At 44.1% G+C, this 24,784-nt stretch overlaps 2 protein-coding genes across 3 annotated transcripts in view; one reads left to right on the plus strand and one right to left on the minus strand.

Annotated features, from left to right (window-relative positions):
- Positions 1-24,784, plus strand: part of SPON2 (spondin 2) — a 460,822-nt gene that overhangs the window by 186,423 nt on the left and 249,615 nt on the right. The window lies entirely within an intron of this gene.
- FGFRL1 (fibroblast growth factor receptor like 1) overlaps positions 1-24,784 on the minus strand; it is a 169,642-nt gene that overhangs the window by 78,627 nt on the left and 66,231 nt on the right. For both annotated transcript variants that reach the window (XM_083615703.1, XM_083615702.1), the window contains exon 3: positions 9,748-10,020. In XM_083615703.1, the coding sequence (XP_083471829.1) occupies positions 9,748-10,020 (273 nt within the window). The remainder of the gene's footprint in view (positions 1-9,747; positions 10,021-24,784) is intronic.

The raw sequence follows: 24,784 nt of genomic DNA on the forward strand, positions 1-24,784 counted from the left end.
CCAACAGTTGAACATGGTAGAAAATCAAATGAAACCAAGAAAACTTTTTTGGGGGGTGGGAGGAGGGGGAATCTCGTTAAAGAAAAGAAGGGGAAAGAAGAACATAACGATTAATTTAACACTGGGCCAGGCAGTGAAAGTTGACATCACCACTGGCCACGTTTGATCCCCGCTTACACTAAAGGAATCAAATCCTGCTTCTACCAGTTCAACCCATTCTCTTTTAAATACTGTATTTTTCGCTCTATAAGACGCACCAGACCACAAGACGCACCTAGTTTTTGGAGGAAGAAAACAAGAAAAAATATATTCTCAGAAGCAAGAAGGATCGCTGCGCAGTGAAAGCAGCAGTCCCTCTTGCTGTTCTGGCTTCTGGGATAGCTGCGCAGCCTGCATTCGCTCCATAAGACGCGCACACATTTCCCCTTACTTTTTAGGAGGGAAAAAGTGAGTCTTATAGAGCAAAAAATACGGTACATCTTTACAATGTGTGCAGGCTATAACAGGTAACAGATGCTGGATGCCATGAAGGATGACAAGAATGGGAGAAGACAGGTTTGATCCCACTGGGCATTATCCAAAAGGACACTCTCTGACACAAGTCCAATTTAAATTAATGGGCGCTACACAAGAAAACCACCATACACTAGGGCAGCTCCCATTACAGCCAGTATCCTGTTTATGTGTGTTCAATATGTGTGTGACCACCTATACGTGCATCACGTCGAACCCAGAAGTGACCCGGAAACGTCATAAAGATGTCACTAAAAAGGGCAGAATGGGGGCAGAGCAGGGTGTTTGCAGGTTTTTTCAGTGGGTTTCCATTATACCCCATTTCACCAATGGACGGAATAAAAGACTACATGTAATATCCCAGTGTATTGTGCACCATCTTTATTAATGGGTGGAAAGTCATCATGTGGACATTCCAACTCAGGCACCATACTAAAGGTAAAGGACCCCTGACAGTTAAGTCCAGACGCAGACGACTCTGGGGTTGCGGCACTCATCTCGCTTTACAGGCCGAGGGAGCTGGTGTTTGTCCACAGAAAGTTTTTCCGTGTCATGTAGCCAGCATGACTAAGCCGCTTCTGGCGCAAGGGAACAGCGAAACCAGAGCAGCGCACAGAAACACTGTCTACCTTCCCGCTGGAGTGGTACCTATTTATCTACTTGCATTTTTCGGCGTGCTTTCAAACTGCTAGGTTGGCAGGAGCTGGGACCAAGTAACGGGAGCTCACCCCATTGCGGGGATTCTAACCGCCAACCTTATGATTGGCAAGCCCAGGAAGCTCAGTGGTTTAGACCACAGCGCCACCTGTGTCCCTTAGGCACCATACTTGTTGTCGTTTAGCCGGGTCTGACTCTTCATGACCCCATGGACCAGAGCATGCCAGGCACTCCAGTCTTCCACTGCCTCCCGCAGTTTCGTCAAACTCATGTTGGTAGCTTCAAGAACACTGTCCAACCATCTTGTCCTCTGTTGTTCCCTTCTCCTTATGCCCTCAATTTTTCCCAACATCAGGGTATTTTCCAGGGAGTCTTCTCTTCTCATGAGGTAGCCAAAGTATTGGAGCCTCAGCTTCAGGATCTGTCCTTCCAGTGAGCACTCAAGGCTGATTTCCTTCAGAATTGTAATGGCTTTAGGGGTTGCTTGTGCGTAAGTTGCCGCCGCTCTGGGCTAGGTTGGCTGGTTAAACCATTTCTCGTTGGACAGCCATCCACTCCGTGGCTGTTCAGTCGCTGGCAGAATCCGTCAGTGGGCGTTTCTTAAACCTTTTCCAACATAAAAGTTGTTTGACGCCCAGTCTCCTCCTACTCTCCCTGCGTGGAAGTCTTCTGCGCAGGGAGGGCGTGGGTAGCGGAGGACCTGTGCTCTCCCCGCTGGTGTCCAGTGAAGAGTCCCGGAGCCTGCTCTCTGCTTCCCCCATTGGCCCCCCTCTATCCCTGGTGTTGCGCTGATTTTCTTCCCCAACAGGAGACCTGCCTCTCTCCCTGCTTGGCCCCTCTCCACCATCGCTGTGGAGCCTCGCCTCCTCCTCTAGTTCCGATGGCAGTTCCCTGACAAGAATGGATAGGTTTGATCTTCTTGCAGTCCATGGGACTCTCAAGAGTCTCCTCCAGCACCATAATTCAAAAGCATCAATTCTTCGGCAATCAGCCTTCTTTATGGTCCAGCTCTCACTTCCATACATCGCTATTGGGAAAACCACCATACTGCCTTGGGCTAATCCTGAACCTAGTTACGAATACTGGGGGTATCAGTGAGTGACAAAGGGCGGTAGCAGCCAGCGTGGGCATTGCTGGCCTGATTTCCCAAAGCCATGTGTCATTGTCAGTTACATAGGCAGCCCTGTTCAGGGAAGTTTTTAATGTGTGATATTTTAGTGTATTTTTTGTCTTTGTTGGAAGCCGCCCAGAGTGGCTGGGGAATGGACTATATGGAATTGGCGGAAATGACTGGCAGAATCCGAGACCTGGGAGAAGAGTTGGTAGAAGAAGACTGGAAGAAATTTAAAGACTATCTGCAGAAACACTGTAAAATTAATGAATGTTAAAATGATGTTGGATTGAAAATAAGTGGCATTAGCAACAAAGTTAACAAGAGTATGCAAAATTGAATTGATAATGGATGAAAATATAGAGTTATAATATGTTAAGATACAGAGTTAAGATAAACGAAAGAGGGTAAGGATTTGCTGATTTGATTATTTAAATGGGGATACAAAAAGGGGAGGTGTGAGGAGGCCAAGGAAATAAGATAATGAGTTAGGGTTACAAAAAAATGGATTTGTTTTTATTCTTCTTTTTTCTATTTTATGTATTTTTCTATGTTTTTTTTGTATTTCTTTCTTTTTATATGACCTTTTTAAATTTATGTTTTTGTAAAACTTCAATAAATATCTTTTTTTAAAAAAAACACAGAGCAACAGAGTGGCTGGGGAAACCCAGCCAGATGGGCGGGGTACAAATAATAAATTATTATTATTATTATTATTATTATTATTATTATTATTATTATTATTACACAGAGGATGCGGGGAAGACAGCAGGGATATTGGTGCTGTGGGGAGGCACATACTAATACTAATACTAATATCTTATCTGTAGTGGATGTACTAGTTGGCAGGTGCTAGGAATGAGACGTACTTGCAGCGCAAGCCTAAACACACCAGGGTTTGGAATGACATAATAAAGGCAGAGGTAGGAAGATGGAGAAAAACACTGTTAAGTACCCATCCTGAGAAAGGTATAATTGAACAGAATCAGTCTCCTGAACTTTACCATGAACTACGGGTCTACAACTGTGTCTGAGTCAGAAGTTTCTGACAGCAACTAAAGAAACAGGTGGCGGGCCCTTTGCAGACAGATGGAGAATACTTTCATGTGCCCTCACCATTTTTTTTTAAAAGGGGGGAATCCACTCCACGTTTCCAAAAATAGAAAAAGGGTTTTTCTTTGGGAACGCTTCCTGCAAGGGTCTTGACTAATCTGAAGTAAACAACAAACACAGCTGGGAGTCAGGGTGATGGGGAGAAGAGGCCTGGGTGAGGGTTCTAGCTGGAATGAAGCAGAAGTCTTTTTCCCCCTGTAGGAATCTGCAGAGTGAGACTGAACTTGGGAAAGGGAGTGTGGAGGACTGAACAATGGGGTGACTGAGAAGTGTTCAGTTACAGGAAAGAGAGTTCTGATGGGCATTAGGTCTAACTACTCAACAAGTGAACTCATTGACAGAACTGGATGAGAAAGTGACATAAAATGACAAAGGACCATTTTCCTTCCACAGAGGTGCAGGGAGGTCATGAAAGGGTCTCTGAACAACCAGAACTCGTGGCCAGGTGACGGAAGAGTCCCTCGTGGGAAAGGGTGGTGACATTTCCCAGAATACGGAAATTTAGAGTTGATTAAATGATGAGTGGAAGATGCTTGCTAGAGGAAGCCCTTTTTGTTTCATTCCCCAAAGTTAATTAATAGCCATCAGCTTGCCACAGACATGGCAAAAGTCACAGGGACTAATCAAGACAACAAGATGGTTCATGGCTGCTGCTATGGGTAAAAGGTAAAGGGACCCCTGACCATTAGGTCCAGTCGTGACCGACTCTGGGGTTGCTGCACTCATCTCGCTTTATTGGCCGAGGGAGCCGACGTACAGCTTCCGGGTCATGTGGCCAGCATGACTAAGCCGCTTCTGGCAAACCAGAGCAGCGCACGGAAATGCCATTTACCTTCCCGCTGGAGCGGTACCTACTTGCTCTTTGACATGCTTTTGAACTGCTAGGTAGGCAGGAGCAGGGACCAAGCAACGGGAGCTCACCCCATCACGGGGATTTGAACCGCCGACCTCCTGATTGGCAAGTCCTAGGCTCTGTGTTTTAACCCACAGCGCCACCCGCGTCGCGCTGCTATAGGAGGTTTGGCCTAAACCACTATAGCTTGCTCCGATTCCTTTGCAATGCCACCATGTTCATTTCCTAGAAGAAAGCCAAAACAGACACATCTTTTGAGGGCGTATGTAGATTACCATCTGAAACAAGTGTCTTGGTAACACAAACTACAGTTACCTATTATGTCTGAACTAGGAAACTAGAGTTGATGTCTTCCAAACAAGCTAGGATATAAAGCCATGATTTAAAGTTGGCTTAATATCCTGGCTTGTTCAGAAGCTGTTAACCAAAGACTCTCAGTTCATTCAGACATAACAGGAAATGATAATATTCTGACTTGAGTGTTGGGAAGAATGAAGGAGCATGATGCTTGTTCAAACCTTGCTTTATTAAGCTGCAATATAATAGTCTGAATGTGGCCAATGCATTAGAAATGAAGTAGCAGCTCTGCGATTTTTGTTAAAACTGTAGTTTTATTCTTTTTCATGTACACAAAGTGAACTATTTACAACCACCAGGAGGAATTTCAACACAGAACTGCTGCCAAAACATTCAAAGAAAGCAACCCCAGTAAGTAGAATTATGTATTTCAATAGACTCAAAAGTAAAAGGCTTCGTCATCCCAGAATGTCCTTCTACAAAGATCCATGTGCACCAGGTATATACGTCATGCTCTGCAACCCTAGAATATTGAACAAAGCTGGCCCATATGTCACAAAAGCTGTCCATCTACCCTCCGTTTATCCATGTATGTTTTGTTAACTGTTCCTTCAGTGCCACCTGCAATAACTGTTGATGCCAGTCCTCTTAGAAAGTGTAGACTTAGCTTCGTCCAATGCTGGGTGACCTTAAGATGAGCTGCTACCACAAGAAACGTCAGAATTTCTTTATAATGGATATATGTTGCTTCCCTCTCAAACAGAGATAATGCTGACCCAAGGCCAACCCAAGAATTTTTCCTGGCTAAGATAAAAGCAGCAAATGCTCCCCCCCCCACCCCCCCCAAAATGTACCCAAAGCCAGTCATGTTATTGTGGAACCTGCAGCAGAAAATCCTACACGCACCTCCCCACCACCCCTGGCAATTAAAATACAAGAACAATAAAATAAATAGCCATCAAAACATTGCTCTTTCATGGCACCTACAGCCAGCTGTTTCACTCTGCTAAAGGTATATTCATTGATCAGTATCAGAGAGTTTCATTCTTACCTATTTTTGTTTGCTTTTTAATTTGTTCTGAAGTCTCAAAATTTTTGTTTCATTGGGCCAAAACTGAAGCAAATCCATGCAGATAAATGTTTGCTTAGAAGCCAGCAGTATAAACAGAGATGTCAGATGCCACCTACATTTCTCATTTCATGTGCTTCCACAGCTTTTTAATGCTAAAAAATGATGTTTTGAGATACCAATTAATGAGATCACCAGAGACCTGTCATACAGACCATCTTTTATGCACATTTTGGGCTCTAAGTATGTCAGGAAACATACTGAATAAACAAAAAATGGCGGCCAAATATCTCTCTGTGGGTATATATGCTGAATCTTATTTTTCAAAAAATAGATTCTTATTACAAATTTTAATCTATATGCCAAAAGTATCAAAGATTGTACTTCATAGAACTTGTAAAATACAATCAAGCAATAACCAGTTTAGCAAGAAAAGGCTATTTTGAAGGTAATGCTGTGTACAGTAGACATTGTACTATTGCCTTCAAGAGCTACACTTTTGGTAAAATAGGAGCTCTAATAAACAACATTCCAGATCAGAGTATTTAAACAGTTAGGTGCTTTTGTGGATGATATCCTCAACTGCACTCTGCAGATGAAATACACCTTACACATGAATTCACAAACTGTGGCTCTTAAGGACGGCACATGCCCTGTGGATGACAGGGTAAGGCAATGTGTGTCTTGAGTGAAGAAAGGCACTTTTGCAAGCTGCAGACAATAACTAAAAAACAACAACCCAAGCATCACTTAACATATTACTGCAGAAAGAGGCAAAATTCCTTCAGGCTCCTGAAAATGGTTACATTCTCTGAACAGAAACTACTTTTGTAAGATAGTACCTGCACGGGCTCTTCATTTTTAAGCAATTAAAGAGCTACATATTAGGCCTCTGCTTACTTTTAATACTTATATTTAGTTGCTGAATGACCAGTGGTATTAAAAGAAAAGAAAAGAATAAGAAATAAGCATTCAGTGGCAGCTGAAGAGAAGAGCTTCGTGCAAAGATTTTTATGCAGAAGCTGTACAAAATATACAGCACCACTGTTTCTCTGGACTACAGATGACTCTCTAGCAGGGGTTGCCAATTGGGGGTCCATTGATCCTAAGGAATCCATGTAGGGCAGGCATGTCCAAAGTCCATTTTGGGGCCTAATCCAACCCGCCGGTCGGTTTAATCTGGCCCTGTGACAGTTTGGCCCTCACAGCCCTTCACTTCATCAAATCTGGCCCTCTTTGAAAAAAGCTTGGACACCACTGATGTAGGGGGTCCGGGGGACCATTCACATACCAAAAACTACAACAAAGGTATCAAAAATTTTCAAAAATAGGGGATCCATGGCTTGGCTTTTGAAAAACAGGGGGGCCGCTAATTGGGAACCACTGCTGTAACAGATAAGCAACTCTTGTACTTAATCATTGGAATGTGAATTTGGATTAAAAGCTGTCTCTTCGCTGTAATTTGCATCCAAAACCTTGTGGTAAGCCACAAAACCTTTTAAGCTCACCTATGGGAGGAAACTGTACCTTCTACTTAACACTGGTTTTGGGCTTAGCTTACAGGTTTCCTTGTGTTTTTTTATTTTTTGCAGAGGTAAAGAAGAAAAGGATGTTTGGATTGTAAGGCCCTGAGATCAGATGGCAGCAGAAACTAGGTAAAAACAGAAGAATGGAATATAAGCATTGCCAGTTCTCGTAAGAAGGCTAATTCAGTTAGAAACGTTAGAAATACTCAGGTGTTTTAAAAAGCCTGGAGGAAGTTGGATGAGAGAACTTGTCACAAGTTCCTTCTGCACCTCATGTGAGAGGATGGGTGCTTTGTTGAGACTAGAGGAGATGAACAGTGGTACCTCGGTTTACAAACTTAATCCCTTCTGGAAGTCCATTCTTAAACCAAAACCGTTCTTAAATCAAGGCATGTTTTCCCTAATGAGGCCTCCTGCAGCCAGTGCCCTTCCACTGTTTGGATTACGTTCTTAGATCAAGGTAAAGTTCTCAAACCGGAACACTATTTCTGGTTTTGCAGAGTTTGTAAGTCGAATCGTTCTTAAACCGGACTGTTCTTAAACCGAGGTACCAATGTAATAGAAACAGATCTGCATCCTGAGATCCAAAAGAAATGGATTTATTTCCCATCTATTCTACAGAATCCTAGGGTTTCTGAAATAGGGGTTGGTCCTGGTTCTCACATCACCATATATAAAAAAATAATATATCCCAGAACTTCACACAAAATGAGTAGCTTTCAAAAAAGAGCATTTTCCCTCTAACACCCAGCCTTTGCCACATGTACTTTAAAAGTGGAGTCAAGTGAAACTTTTGAAAGAGCTAGACAGTCACCCCTTGTGCTCGCTTGGAACCCCTGACAGAAAATATAAACAGAGTTTAAATAGAAACAGCATTAGTGAGCCACAAATATGAGGCACCAGGAGGAATACTACTTTCAAACAGAAACTATCCAAGTGAGTGGTAGCTATTGTACAAACGAGAAACGCGTTCTAGAACACTGAAGAGATGCTATTTTTAGCAAGGATTAGCTCAGACAGAAGCAAATTACCTTGTAGCAAGTATATCAATACCTAAACCCATCAGTCTCCACTTACATAGTATTAGGTGCCATTTTCAGATGAATATTATAAATCATTATAATCTACAAACTGCCATCACTGTGCATGGCCCGTTAGGGAGTAAATTAAGCAAGCTTTGATCAGTTTGAATCAGCTTTCTCCTTTATGAATTTGGATGATAAAACCTATGCTCTCCCCAAGGGGATGATTTCTGAAACAGAGCTAAAAAATCTGTTTTCCAGAAGAAAGGCAGGTTACAAAGAGAAAAGTTACTGTATTTTTCGCTCTATAGGACACACTTTTCCCCCTCCAAAAATGAAGGGGAAATGTGTGTGTGTCCTATGGGGCGAATGCAGGCTTTCGCTGAAGCCTGGAGAGCGAGAGGGGTTGGTGCACACCGACCCCTCTCGCTCTCCAGGCTTCAGGAAGCTATCCGCAAGCCTTGGGAGCCCGCGGGAGTTCCCGCCGGGCTCTCAAGGCTTGCGGACAGCAGCCTGCAGCCCGAAACCTGGGGAGCGCAGCGGAGCACGCCCCGGGCTTCAGGCAGCTCTCTGCAACCCTTGGAAGCCCGGCGCGACTTCCCGCCGGGCTCCCTAGGTTTGCGGATAGCAGCCTGTTCTGGGGTCGGGGGTCGGGGGAAGCTCAGGCTTCCCCCGCCCCAGCCCCACACCTGGGGGGTGGATTTTTTTTTCTTTATTCCCCCCCCCCAAAAAAACACAACTAGGTGCGCCCTATGGGCCGGTGCGCCCTATGGGGCGAAAAATACGGTATTTTGCAAAGATGAGGAGAAAAAGAAAAGACTACAAAGAAGGCTTTATTCAGTTCGGTGAATAGTTACCCACCCCCGCCACCCCCATCTGATTCCAGCTAACCTAACCTGGATCTGGTCTCGAATTAATTTGGGGGGGGGGGCAGAGCTAGTCTATTCAAACCCTGCCACTCTGTGTTCTCCTATGTGGCTGTAGACCACCTATTTCTTCATTCAGAATATTATGGTGAAATGCACAGGCAGAATAGATTCTCCCCGTATTTTTAAGCCACCGGTAAAACTTTATAATATATATAGCTCAGTTGGTGGAGCATGAGACTCATGGGTTCAAACCCCACATTGGGAAAAAGATTCCTTCATCGCAGGAGATGACCCTCATGGTCCCTTTCCAACTCTACGACTCTATGAGTTACGGCACCTGCCGCTATTCTTGACAATAATGGTAGCACACTGCCTTGCTACCCAGGGTGAAACATGGGTTTGAAGAAAGGGTTGTTTTGAGAACAATTATGTTCCAGCAGCAACCACAAAGGCTAGTGTGACCTCCCCTTATCACTCAACCTTTCCTGTGTGGAACTCGCTGCGATCAGCTATTATTGCATCACTCCGGTCTGTTTGCAACCTTTGGCACAAGGCTGGCTAATCTTATCTTGAAGCTGCTGGCTGCAACACAGAGACATGCAGCGCCGCAAACGCTTGTAAATATTGGGACAGACTAGTTTAACTAGAGGCTGGTAGATTATTTACAGAGCAGATTTGCAGCCCTCAAAGGCTCTGAAGAGCGCTCTTGGTACTCACCAATCACAATCAGGGTGTAGTTCACATTCATGCTACCAAAACCATTGGTGGCTTTGCAGATGTATGTTCCGGCATCCTCGCTTTCCACTTCTTTGATTTTCAACCCTTGTTGGAGGATCCTGAACCGCGTCCAACCACTGTGGATTGTTCTTCCATCCTTCATCCACATAGTAAGGGGTGGGGGGTCACCCTCCACGGGGCAAGGGAGCTTGATGGTTCTTCCTAATCTCACAGATTGCCGATGGATGACTTTATCAGAAATTCTGGGTGGGCCTAAGCAAGGGAAGAAAGAAAAGTAACATGTTTAATTTCCTTGATTAAAGTTTGAGACACCGTCAAAGAATACGACACTTTATATGGATTGTATAACAATAGTCTTTTGGGGGGGGATGAAACATGAGGTGGCAGTACTCACATCTTGATAAATTGTAAAATTCCTCTCCCACCACTCTTTTCTCCCTGTGTCCCCCCCTCCCATTTCTCTGCTGAATTTGTGGTAATCCTTAAAAAATCATGATAAAATCAATTTGTAAACATTTTCTAGGTGCTTATTTAAAAAAACCTGGAAGGAAAGTGGGATACGAATGTAATAGTAAAGCAATTTAATTAATAACACGCAGCAAACAGCTAGACAAAGTTATAAATGACAAACCTGAAAACCAAAATTAGTAACAGCGTTGGCAGTTAAAGCGATACATTCTAGCCTCTTGCATAACATACTAGCTTTCTGCATGCAAAGAGCTGCTGGTGTGTGAGAGCATTCAAAGAAACAATTTTCCCAACTTGCACCCTAAGGTGATACAGCCCTAGGTCCACTATCCCACTTGCCTTTTCTGAATAAATGAATTTTCTCTCACTGAAGAGAAGCAAGAATCTAGTACTCAACCAGATGGTTATGAAGCGAGTCCATTGTGCTATGTGATGTTAAATATTAGGACACCATGGAACAAGTACAGGGAAAAACTGAGCACAAACCCAATGTTATATTCCAAAGGTTTTGGAATGCTCAGCTAAACTCTCTCTACCACCCTTGAAAGGACTTGAAGTTCAGTTTTGTAATGCGTTTATCTTGGCATTTGCAATTTTAACAGCAACATGTTCCCAATCATATTTCCAAACAAAATAAAATGAGATGTCTTCCAGTAATTCATACATTCTGCACTCTCATACGCAGGTGTCTGGGACCCAGTACTTCAGACAGCTGATACTTTCACTCCAGTACCCTATATGTCAGGGTTTCAAACATGTGCCCTTGGTTATGCATTACACAGAATCATAGAATTGTAGAGTTGAAAGGGACCCTGAGAATCATCTAGTCCAACCCATTGCAATGCAGCTGACCCATATGCAGCTGACCCAGGCTGAGTATATGAGCCTCTTGTGCTTTTCGATCAGAAGGATGGCGGTTTGAATCCCCGCGATGGGGTGAGCTCCCGTTGCTCGGTCCCAGCTCCTGCCAACCTAGCAGTTCAAAAGCACCCCCCCAAAAAAGTGCAAGTACAGTGGTACCTCGGGTTACATATGCTTCAGGTTACATACGCTTCAGGTTACAGACTCCGCTAACCCAGAAATAGTGCTTCAGGTTAAGAACTTTGCTTCAGGATGAGAACAGAAATCATGCTCCAGCGGTGGTGTGGCAGCAGCGGGAGGCCCCATTAGCTAAAGTGGTGCTTAAGGTTAAGAACAGTTTCAGGTTAAGAACGGACCTCCAGAACAAATTAAGTACGTAACCAGAGGTACCACTGTAGATAAACAGGCACCGCTCCAGCGGGAAGGTAAATGGCACTTCTGTGTGCTGCTCTGGTTTCGCCAGAAGTGGCTTAGTCATGCTGGCCACATGACCTGGAAAAACTGCCTGTGGACAAACGTCGGCTCCGTCGGCCAGTAAAGCGAGATGAGCACCGCAACCCCAGAGTCACTCACGACTGGACTTAACTGTCAGGGGTCCTTTACCTTTTTATATACACAGCACATATATAAGCAAACATCACCAGTGGGTATGCGATTTTCAACACCCCATGTCCAGAACAGCAACTTACCACAGGGATGTTGGCCTGCACTCTGATTAGCACAGAAAAAAAATATATCAGTAGATTTGGGGGCAGCAGCATTTTAGTTTACTGCAAAACACCAAAAAGGGTCACAGGCAGCAAAAGTGCCAAAGTAAAATGCATGCATTAATTTCTTATGCATCACCCTTCCCAAAAAAACGTACAGCTGGATAAAGAGATAGATTTGGCAGGGAATATTTCAGTAGCCATATAAGGAGTGGAGACTGATGAGCTACAATCGAGGCCTAAGCGCAAAGAGGAAAACTCAAATGCAAATGACAGGAGGCAGAAAGGACAGTGAGATCAGGGAAACAGAAAAGAATTAGTTACAGATAGGTAGCCGTGTTGGTCTGCCATAGTCAAAACAAAACAAAAAATTTTCCTTCCAGTAGCACCTTAAAGACCAACTAAGTTAGTTCTTGGTATGAGCTTTCGTGTGCATGCACACTTCTTCAGATACACTGAAACAGAAGTTGCCAGATCCTTCTATATAGTGAGAAGGTGGGGAGGGGTATTACTCAGAAGGGTGGTGGGAATGGGTGATTGGCAGATAGCTGTGATGAGCCTGTTGACGACTCTTAAGAGAAGTACTGATGGAAGAGTTCAAACTATTGTCTATTCCCGGGCAAAAAGAACAGGAGCAAATGTCCTGTTGGTTCACAGAGACTTGAGAGTCTCCTAGAAAACTCCCACAATGGTGAAAAAGTAGGAAATGGAAGGATATGTGTGTGGAAAGCCCCACGCGAAGTTCCTAACAGCACCAAAGGGGTGGGGAGGGATACAGAGGGGCAGCAAGGCGACAGAATGGAGGAGATAGAAATGAGAGATGGATGGTGCTGTAGCAGATTGTCCTGGAATATCCCCATGGTGGCCAGGCTCACTGAATAACATTGTTCCTTGGAGTGATGGCTTGATAGCAATGTCTTATAAAATATTTTCAGGCGTATTAGTCTGGGAGTGGGACCACGTGGAGCGTGTCTTGTTTGACAACCATTGAGCAGCCTCTTCTGTCCACTCAGGGACCTAAGGGCAGGGCTGCCAGAGGCAAAGTGTGCACTTGGGAGCAAATTTCAAGTTGAACTGATTATTTTTTTAAAAAAAGAGAGAGAAAAAACGTACAGAAAAATAATGAAAAGCCATTTTTTTGTATCCGATTGGTGAAAAATATGGTGCCGCAATAATAATAATAATAATAATAATAATAATAATAATAATAATAATAATAATAATAATTTATTTATACCCCGGCCTCCCCAGCCAAGACCGGGCTCAGGGCGGCTAAAATAAAAAGCCCACCTGTATCTCCCTCTGAATCAATTTTAGCTGAGCTGCAGACAAATTTCAATATCAGAAGTCAAACAAAAAAGTCATCTATTTAGGTACAAAATGTTATTAAAAACGCAAAAACTATTGTTTATGCCAGATTAAGCAACAAACGATACCCTAAGAATCTGGAATAGTTTATTTTCAAATGGCACTTGCTATTCTGAAATATTTAAACGCAATCAGACTGTTAACAGAATTTGAAGAAACCCTATTTTTAAAGGAAAGAGCGGATTATCTAAGAATTTACCATTTGTTAGGCTGTCAGTCAGTATGCTTTTTACTATGTTTTTATCGCTGATGCTTTGTGTTTCTAATGCCGTACACCGCCCTGAGATCTTTTGATAAAAGGGCGGCATATAAACTGAATTAACCACAACAGCGATGTGAATTCATAAGGGCATTTGTAGTGAATAAATCAGTTATGGCAACTTTTGTTTGTTTAAGTACTTCAGATCACACACACACACACACAAACACACATACAGAGATAAATGTGCTGATGCAATTCTCTTGCCTAGAACTACAAGCAACTGGAATCTCCATTCTGTTTGGATATAAAAAGAGATCAGGGATCCTACACCTGTCTCACTGAGCAGCTGAGTTATCTTCAGTTTAGATCCCAGGGCAGAGGCTCTTTTATCAGATACCATTGGGGGTGGGGTTGGGACTTCTGGCTGCTACCCTGTTAAAACCTTAAAAATATACAGTTGTCTTTCCCCTTCACTCCCTTCCCCCTACGTTGCCTCAGCAAGTAGACTCATTTCTTAGTGACAATATAAATTTAGAAAGCATTCATAACCGTCAGGGAGGATTGATTTTAATTAAGTCATGGTTTAAATCACCAAGGAAAAAAGTTGGAACCATGGACCTCCTGCCCCTCTCATATTTTATTTTTGTTGGGTGGGGTGCGGTGTTACTGTGTAGGTCTGCTTGCCTGTTGTTTTGCCATCGCCACTTGTTTTTCTTCTGGGAAACTAATGTTTTGTGATACCCGCGGCAAGTTTCTTAAGATTTCAAAATGTGCCGCAGGTCCAAAAAGATTGAAGGCCTCTGATATAACCATCAAAATACACTATCTGAAGAAGTGTGCATGCACACGAAAGCTTATACCCAGAACAAACTTACCGTAGTTGGTCTCTAAGGTGCTACTGGACAATTTATTTTATTTTATTTCTATATTTCATCAAAATACAGTGATTCATGAGCAGATAACACCCCTTGCTCTGAGGATTATCTTGCACTGACACTGCAGAAACTCCAGGCTCCAGTTAAAAGCTCTCTCTCGCTTTCTGCAGTTCTTTGTAATTAAGATGCTGGGCTGATTAGTGGTAGTTTACAGATGGCTGGTTGGTTTTGTTTTGTGCAGTTTTAATTATTTGTCTTATCTGCTTCGTTATTGAAAGCCATGCTGGAGTTGTAAGGTAAAAGCTACAGTACAAGTTTAATTATTTAGTTGCATAGTTAATTAATGTTTTGTCTATTATAATATGCCAGATGTACTCTGGAAGCTAGCGGCAGATAGTAAACATGTCATCGAAATCAAACCAATTTCTACTACCCAGAAGAATGTTGATGTGCGATTTCTTATGTTCACATTTTAAACAATATTTTTACCATTTTAGAATCTAGTACGTGTTACAATGCTTTTATAGAAAACCTGTTATTGCCTCGCAATTTGGGTCTGTGCAAACTGCAAGCAAGCTAATTTTTTTTTGTTTTGTTTCAATCACGAATTATTCTTGCTTCTCTCCATACAGAAGAACTCTGAGAAGGGGCTTCTGTTTGGAGGGCAAAGACCAAATGGCTTTGGAAGAAGAGCTTAGCCCTTACTATCTAGAACAAGATTTTGCCCAGGAGATGGCAATTAATTCATTATCAAGAGTATCTAACTATGAATAGTTTTGAGAACTGAGTATGTTGCAAAACATAAAAAGGTAAAGGGACCCCTGACCGTTAGGTCCAGTCGCGGACGACTCTGGGGTTGCGCGGTCATCAGCTTTCCGGGTCATGTGGCCAGCATGACTAAGCCGCTTCTGGTGAAACCAAAGCAGCGCATGGAAACGCCGTTGACCTTCCCGCCAGAGTGGTACCTATTTATCTACTTTCACTTTGATGTGCTTTCAAACTGCTGGGTGGGCAGGAGCTGGGACCGAACAGCAGGAGCTAACCCCATCGCGGGGATTCAGACAGCCAACCTTCTGATCGGCAAGCCCTAGGCTCTGGGGTTTAGACCACAGCGCCACCCTTCTTAATTTAAAGAGTAGATAAGAAACAAAAGCAAGAGATTGTCCAGGTGGGCTTAGTGGAGCATGTGCTGAGATATAGGGTGGTCCCTGCTGTTCTGCCCATGGAAAAGGCTGACTATGGATAAAAGGAGGAAGAGGAGTCACCACAACGCAGATGTGTGACGTCACATGCAAACACCTGCACGTAGTGTGTGCAATGTCACAGGCACTGCATGCAGGCATGTGCATGTGACGTTGCATGTCCACGTTGCGGCGGTGGGCACCCACAATCCTGAGGGCGAGATAGAGCCCCCAACACATGCTGATTTGGACAGATGTTTCTGTGAAGCCATATGTCAGGCATGTCCAGCTCCCAAAAGACTGCGATCTGCTCCCACTATAAAAAAAACTGATTGCGATCTACCCATTGAATTGACCAAAGTTGTGTTGAGCTTTTCGCAATCAGCATGTTTAACATGCCTGCCATATGTGAATCAGCAGAGCAGGTCCAAGGACTCAGAACACAAGCACAACCATTTTAGGGGCTCCACTCTGGATTGTGTAGGGTTCACTCCTAGCCCATGCATAGGCAAACTAAGGCCCGTGGGCCGGATCTGGCCCAATCTGGCCCAATCGCCTTCTAAATCCGGTCCACAGACAATCCGGGACTCAGCGTGTTTTTGCATGAGTGGAATGTGTCCTTTTATTTAAAATGCATCTCTGGGTTATTTGCGGGGCATAGGAATTCATTTTCAAAATACAGTCTGCCCCCCCCCCCCAAGGTCTGAGGGACAGTGGACCGGCCCCCTGCTGAAAAAGTTTGCTGACCCTTGCCTTAAAGGTAAAGGTAAAGGTACCCCTGCCCGTACGGGCCAGTCGTGTCCGACTCTAGGGTTGTGCGCCCATCTCACTTAAGAGGCCGGGAGCCAGCGCTGTCCGCAGACACTTCCAGGTCACGTGGCCAGCGTGACGAAGCTGCTCTGGCGAGCCGGCACCAGCGCAGCACACGGAAACGCCGTTGACCTTCCCGCTATAAAGCGGTACCTATTTATCTACTTGCACTTAGGGGTGCTTTCGAACTGCTAGGTGGGCAGGAGCTGGGACCGAAAGACGGGAGCTCACCCCGCCGCGGGGATTCGAACCGCCAACCATACAATCAGCAAGTCCTAGGCACTGAAGTTTTACCCACAGCGCCACCCGCGTCCCTGACCCTTGCCTTAGCCTCTTCTAAAACATCATGGACTTGGGTTTTTATTTTAAGATATAGGCCTAATCTTTGTTTCAAGCTGCTTGACAAATTCAGATCTTGCTTTAAACATGGCTGCTTACAAACAGAAACTAGCTTCGAGTTTAATTAAAAATACAACATCTATAATCTTCCCCACTACCCGTCCTCTTTTCAGTTAACAAGAACTCACGTGATCTCAACATATATTTTCTGTACAGAATTACAGAGGTCGTGCTGCCATTCAGTACGCAAGTATATACAAATTAGATTTATGATTCTTCAGGAAAAATCCTCAGATGTATGGTATTTTGACTGTGACTTGAACAGAATAATATAATGTAGTAACACCGCTAAAACTGAAGGTTAAGTGCTTTCCCACACCACACATTCCAGAGTGTGCACAGATCTTTTATTGCTCAATTGAGGCAGACAGGCAGAAGGAAATTTCGCCAACAATTATTTAGATTCAGCCTTTCTTATTTTTGAGCTAAGGAGTAGTTATCTGGCTGGAGATTCACACAGGGCCTTTGCAGAATTGTTGAACCATGTCCTGGGAGACCATTTGGCCACAACAGAGTTCACAGTCATCTTTATTAACACACTAAATATAATTGCAAAAAAAATAAAACAAAAAAAAAATTCCAAAGAGCGTCAACTAGCCTGGACAATTTCCCAAAATGGAAAAGTAATATATATATTGGATCGTAACGTTTATTAAGCAGTTAAATAATTTTTAGTAGCCCCCTGGGTCGCATTTATTTTATTATTTAATACCAAACATGTTGACTTTCTACAAAGATAAGATTTCTTTTGAACTAACGTTTGCAACACAGAAACTCTGCTTCATTCATGAACCATGTGTGCAGTCCACATTTTCAGGTAGTACAAGAAAAGATGAAGAAGGAAAGGTTCCTACACATAAAAATAACCAACAGACCACTGGTGGGGCAGGAGGCTGCTGGATGAAAAAGAAATTAAGACACTTCGGTGGACCTTTCAAGATGTTTTAATTGATCAAAATGGTTAACACCAATGAACCAGCTAAACATTTTCCTACAAGTTCCGTAAGTTTCCATGTCATCAGGAGGCATTAAGGGGATGTTTTCGGTGAATGCTTCTGGGTGAAAAAAGGAAGACTGGTTCTTACATGTTGGCCAGCAACTAATGGCTTTTTCCACCTGCCTTGCCCCACCCTCCAACCATAGGGGCCTTCATAAGGGAGTTGTTTCCAGAAGAAGAGCTGTGAGGGGAGAGAAACTCTGTTTGCCATCAGGGGGTGGTTGGTTTCACCAACACTTCCTTAACTTCAACCCAAGGAAGCTTCAGAAGGAAGATGCTGCCACAGGCATTATGTGGATCTGTATTTTGATGAGCTGAATAGAGTGGAAGATTACTGGTCATGGGGGTGGGGAGAGCGTGTGTATGAACTCCATAGTGCTTGGTTTAATGTTTGGTTGCTATTTTGCTAATATTAAGATAGATTTATGGATTATAGATGCCGTGTGGATTTGTTAATCGTATATGACGTTTGCTTTAATTGTGACGTTTAGCTTATTTTTTAGTTGTTGATTTTTTTTAACAGTGATTTACAGATTTTAATTGTTTCACTGGTGCTGTATTTGTGATGTTCTATCATGTTACTGTCATTTATTGTTTGTAAGCTGTTTTGGGATTCATTTGAATGAAAAGCAGCACAGAAATATTATCCATCAAATTAATCCGTCAACTGGACTTACTACATTTTGAACTCATTCTTACGCACCACCTGTCCCTTTTACTGTCACCTGCTGCTGTTAGCATATGCTAATATGATTGTTGTAGTATAGGAACATCACTATAGCATGGAGGTGAGGCATCTTATTGGTTCAGTTTGCCAGACCTTGTCAAAGACAACTTTGACAAGTGGACAAGACCACCCAGCTCTCAATCATCTATCATCATAAACACATCAGATAACTGACATGTAGCATCACAGAAGCATGCCAGTCAGTAATCACATGGTTCAAAGATGCCTAATGAGCAGAGCAGCTCATTCCCACTGGTCTTCCTCCATGAAATTCAGTTGCCAAAACTTAAATTCCCTGCCTCCTCAGAGCCTTTTCCAAGCAATCAGAGACCGTGCTTGAGCGAAACCAAACTCGCCTCCACCCTTTTCATGCCTCTTCTGGTTCTGGGAGCCAAAGAGGGAGGGGAGCTTATCACAGCAGGAGGGGGAGACACCCCTGACTCTTCACCAGCCAGACTCATCTCTGCCTCTTGAACTCCCTCCTCCCACTCACCTGCTTCAGCTTCTGCCTCTGATTCTTGACTGCTCTCTGCCACAGACTCTCCCAGCTCACTACGCCCTGCTACCTCTTCAGCTTTCGACACCTCCTCTTCCCAGTCTTCTCCCTCTGACCACTCATTGTTGTCCCACCACTACTCCCCAGGCTCTGTGCCTTCTTCCCTTGGTGGTTCCCCAGGTGGTTCCTCCCACCATTCCTCTGCACCCAACCACCCCATGACACATAGGGAGGGAGATACTGACCAACCTGGGTTGAACCCCTTGCACATTAGCTGATGCACATGGGGTGGTGGGCAGGAGTGGATGTCCAATCCTGCTTTGTTCAGGGCTTGGGTGAGTGAAAGAGTTCCCCATATGGAGCTCTCCCCCACACCCAAAGAAAGCAGGGTTCAATTCTAGGTGCAGCAGCTTACATGCAGGGAGTTCAGTTCTGATTTCTGCAGGGATTGGCTGCATGAGCAGGCAAACCCCCCACATCTCTAACTGCTCCACAGCTCATGTCACATTTAACCACAGGCGTGGGGCGGGTGGGTGTGGTTTGGGGGAAATGGCCTTGCAGGCCAAAGATTCCCTACCCCTGCAATAGTGGCTGTTAACAATGGAATGCATTCAGCTGGCTTCCAGTTCTTGTTGCACTGAGCTGTAATTTCAGTAATGGGGATGGCAAGAGGGCTTGTCCAGGGAGCTGTCGTGCCTTGCTCTGAGCTGGTACTAGATATGGCTTCCACAGAGGATGAACAAGACACTCCACAGGTCAAGGACTTGGCCAGCAGGGTCCCCTGGAACCAGTGCTGACAATATCATTGAAAGGCTCTTTGAGTTGAGATCTGCTGAAGAACACTTGAGAGCCACCAGAGGAGCCACAAGCTGTGGAACACCGAGCAACAACATAGCATGCATCTACCGACTCGGAGTGATTGCACAGCCCACGAGTATGGGGCCACCTTGTAAGCTAACCAGGTCTCTCTGTTGAGCTTTCCAGCTGCTGAATATGACATCGAGGTGCTAGATCTTGGACTTTTGCCTGATCCTGCTTCTAGATCACATTTTGGACCTAGACTGATTCTCTGTGCTTGACTTAGGGCTACACTGCGGCTGCAAACCTGTCCTTCTTGGTGACTGTTTTGGACAGTGGCTTACACCACCTAGAACTGGGACTCAAGCCACCCACAGGAGTGTGACAGCTGCAGTATCTGATCCACCACAGGTGTAATGTGAACAGAGAATCATCTCATTCTGCTCCACCTGGCACCTATTTTTCAGATTAATCTTCTGGCTTTGTGCTAATGCTCCAACAAAACCCTAAAAAACCCTGTGGACAAATGATTATGCTTCATCTACAAGAGCCCAATATTTAGTAGAACAGCAGCTAAACTTCCCATAGGATGTAGTTGCCAGTTACTTCTGTATAACATACAGAAAATTGCATGGGCAGAGGATGAATATGTAGTCTCTTCCCTGTGCTTTCCCCTTTTCCCCACCATGGTCAGTCCAAGAAATAAGATTGAGCAAAAGAGACCTTGCTTTCTTGAAATCCAGTTCCTCATCTTGGCTAGCGTGACACTAGAATTTGGACAAAGTTATAATGCTGGGCACCAACAGATAGACAAGACAACTTGCATAAAACCCTTCCCTGTCGTGTGCTAGATGAATTCAAGCAAACGCTCTTCCTTCTCAGATACAACTGATCCAAGTTACCAATTCCATCAAACCTAGTAGAATTTCATCATGTCACTACACTGGCAGAAAATAAAATGGGACGTGCCTACCTGATGAATACGGAGATACAGGGAAACTGGAATACCATTTAGCATAGCTCAGTTACCTCACAGTCTAGTAATGCGAAATCCCCGGAGCTCCTTCTCAATGAGGTACAGGAAGTTTGTAGCAAAAAGCTTTCAAAAATTCATCTGGAAACCTTAGAAAGAGCTTCAAGTATGACTAAGTATATGAATATATACACATAATTTCATTTAGGCAAATAAGTTTATAAAAGCAAGTGAGCCTGCTTACATCAGCTACAAGAAACCTTTAACCAGATTATTGGAGGCTGAAGAAAGACAAATTCATGCGCGTAGCCAGGATTTATGCTGGGGGAGGGGACAGGCTTTATGTTGGAGTGGGCAGAACCTATGTTAAGTATTTTTATTGATTTACTTAATTTGGGTGGCAGCTGCGCCCTGCCTCCCTCCCCAGCTATGCCCATGGCTAAAATCCTAGCTTTGTCTTCATTAATGCACAATTCTTAGCATTGTTTATTTGGTTGTTTCCACATTGGTTTAAACCACAATGACTCACGATTGATTTTCTTGGGTCATTCTGGGTGTAATGGACAGAAGGGTGTTAATTTCGATAACAGCAGCTTTGTTGAGTAGGCAAAGTCCGGACTTTCACTACGCATAAATGCAGCAAAAATTGCCAACCCTGCAATAATGGATTTCCAGTATTGATAGCTTTGTGTTGGTTAGAAAAATGCTAGAAAACTGATAATGCTTATAAAAATAAAACACCTTAGCAGTTCTTCTTTTCCCTTACATCATTCTTCTGCAATACCAGAAGTGTTGTAATTCAATTCATTAAGACAAGGGTGGTGGGGGAAATCCACTGGTACTGATGTACATGCCAAGTTCTGCACATAGTGGCTGTGTGCACTGAACATTTGGAGACACTGCTGTGTGATTATTCTGGCACACCCAGCAAAACTGGAACCATGGTCATGTCATGTCCTGATAGACTCTGTGTCAATTTGTGGCATGGCGTGGCAAGTGCCAGTTTGGCCATGTGAGACCTTGGGACGAGCTCAAGTACACCTGGAGCATCTCCTTTGGCCTCCTTTTGTACTCTGCAGAGCTACAGCTGGATAGTACCCTACTATGTGGAAGAGTGTGAAGGATCACGATCATCATCCCTTCTGCAGGCATCCATCACTGATTAATAATAATAATAATTTCTTATTTATAGCCTCCCCATCTGGCTGGGTTTCCCCAGCCACTCTGGGCAGCTCCCAATAGAATATTATTATTATTATTAATAATAATAATAATAAAGCAACAATATCAAACATTAAAAACTTCCCTAAACATGGCTGCCTTCAGATGTCTTCTAAAAATCAGATACAGTGGTACTTCAGGTTACATACGCTTCAGGTTACAGACTCCACTAACCCAGAAATAGTACCTCAGGTTAAGAACTTTGCTTCAGGATGAGAACAGAAATCGTGCTCTGGCGTCGCAGCATAGGCAGGAGGTCCCATTAGCTAAAGTGGTGCTTCAGGTTAAGAACAGTTTCAGGTTAAGAACGGACCTCCGGAACGAATTATGTACTTAAACCAAGGTACCACTGTACAGTCATACCTCGGGTTACAGACGCTTCAGGTTGCATTTTTTTGGGTTGTGGAACTGCCAAATCCTGGAAGTACCGGAATGGGTTACTTCCGGGTTTTGGTGATTGCGCATGTGCAGAAGCGCTAAATCGCGCTTTGCGCATGCGCAGAAGTGCCGAATCGCAACCTGCGGGTTACGAACACTGCGGGTTGCGAACATGCATCCCGCATGGATCACGTTCGCAACCCGAGCATCCACTGTAGTTGTTTATTTCCTTGACATCTGATGGGAGGGTATTCCACAGGGCGGGTGCCACTACTGAGAAGGCCCTCTGCCTGGTTCCTTGTAGCTACACTTCTCACAGTGAGGGAACCGCCAGAAGGACCTCGGAGCTGGACCTCAGTGTCTAGGCTGAACAATGGGGTGGAGATGCTCCTTCAAGTATACTGGGCCGAGGACACAACATGAAAAAAATACTAGTCATTTAACTGTACCAACATGTCCAAAAAGCTTAATCTTTATTTCAAAACCCAGCTTCGTTTGTAAAACTGCTGCAGGATTGTGTGAATCAGCATTAAGCTGCACATTTTGTGCTGGCTGCTTTCTTTTTTAGAGACAAAGCAGCTGTGCAAGGCCCCACACCAGACTAGGAAACCAAAGGCACTGAAAATCTCCCCAGCTGTTATTTTAACCCTGAAAGTTCCATCTACATAAACTTCAGGGGGAATAATGGTGAGGGGGGGCTGATTTTGGAAATGGGAGGGGAGGGGGCTTAACCTTTCTCCTCACAGTCTGAATCCAGTTGAGCCCCTTCCGCACAGATGCTTTTTCTCAAAAGAAAGAAAGTGGTCAGTGCTAAACATGATTTTATAAAAAGCAAAGATGGGGTAATATAAAGTTTAACCATCAAACTCGAAATGTTCAGTTTGCTTGTTGCCCTATTGATGCTGGGTGCTTTTCTAAAAGTATATCACCCTAAACAACAAAAGCAATTTTGTGCCTCTCTTCTCCACTTGACAGAAGTACATCACAGTAACTGGAATGATATCTCCCAACTACCAGCTATTTGGGAAAAGGCAAGAATAGGAGGCCATTGAATAGGCAAGGCCTACTGTCAGCTGCAGCAAGAAAGGCTATAGCGCCAAGGATGTGACACAAAAAAGGGATTTTGCTCACCTCTCTGAAACCAGAAGCCTGCTTACTCAGCAATTTTTCCCTGCTGATGAACAAGGTGTAGAGCAATCTTCCAAAGATCAAAGCAGCCCCCCCCATTTAAACATGTCCAAGTACACAATCAGATCATCTGTTTATTTTGGATTCCTACCTACCAAGCACATTGCTTTCTGTCAGTTCTCTCCACCCCAGTTCATTCTTCTCTGAGTGTGTAGGGAGAAAAGAGAGTAAACACCGAGGGCTTTTAGTAGGGTCACAGAGAGGTAACCTGTGGCAAAGAATAGCACAGCGCCCCTTTTCTTGCACCCCTACAAAAGGCTGTCAGTAGGTAACGTAGGTGCATTTATGTGCATGGATCACCAACACACAACTGCATTATGTAGTTTTTAGTATGCAATATCCCATGACCTAGCCAGCATCTTAAAAAGCAGAGACATCACCTTGCCAACAAAGATCCGTATAGTTAAAGCTATGGTTTTCCCAGTAGTGATGTATGGAAGTGAGAGCTGGACCATAAAGAAGGCTGATCGCTGAAGAATTGATGCTTTTGAATTATGGTGCGGGAGGAGACTCTTGAGAGTCCCATGGACTACAAGAAGATCAAACCTATCCATTCTGAAGGAAATCAGCCCTAAGTGCTCACTGGAAGGACAGATCCTGAAGCTGAGGCTCCAAGACTTTGGCCACCTCATGAGAAGAGAAGACTCCCTGGAAAAGACCCTGATGTTGGGAAAGATGAAGGGCACAGGGAAAAGGGGATGACAGAGGACGAGATGGTTGGACAGTGTTCTCGAAGCTACCAGCATGAGTTTGACCAAACTGTGGGAGGCAGTGGAAGACAGGAGTGCCTGGCGTGCTCTGGTCCATGGGGTCACGAAGAGTCGAACATGACTAAACAGCATCCCATGATGATAAAAATCACTAACAGCCATGTACATAAAATTGTAGAATTGGAAGGGACCCCAAGGGACATCTAGTCCATCCCCCACAATGCAAGAATCTCAGCTAAACCATCCATGGCAGATGGCCATCCAACCTCTGCTTTAAAATCTCCAAGGAAGTAGAGTCTACCACTTTTGAGGGAGACCTTTCCACTGTTGAAGAGCTCCTACTGTCAGAAGGTTCTTGTACTTGTAACTTGAAGTTCAAGTCCTACCCTCCAGAGCAGGAGAAAACACGTTTGCTCCATATCCCGTGTGACAGCCCCTAAGATATTTGAAAATGGCTGTCATATTTCCTCTCAGTGTCCTCTTTTGCAGGCTAAGGGTAAAGGTAAAGGGACCCCTGACCATTAAGTCTAGTGGCGGACAACTCTGGGGTTGCGGCGCTCATCTCGCTTTACTGGCCGAGGGAGACGGCGTTTTTCCGCAGACAGCTTCCGGGTCATGTGGTCAGCATGACTAAGCCACTTCTGGCAAAACCAGAGC

The sequence above is a fragment of the Podarcis filfolensis genome (assembly GCF_964270895.1).
Source record: "Podarcis filfolensis genome assembly, chromosome: 5".
In the NCBI taxonomy this organism is placed as follows: Eukaryota; Metazoa; Chordata; class Lepidosauria; order Squamata; family Lacertidae; genus Podarcis; species Podarcis filfolensis.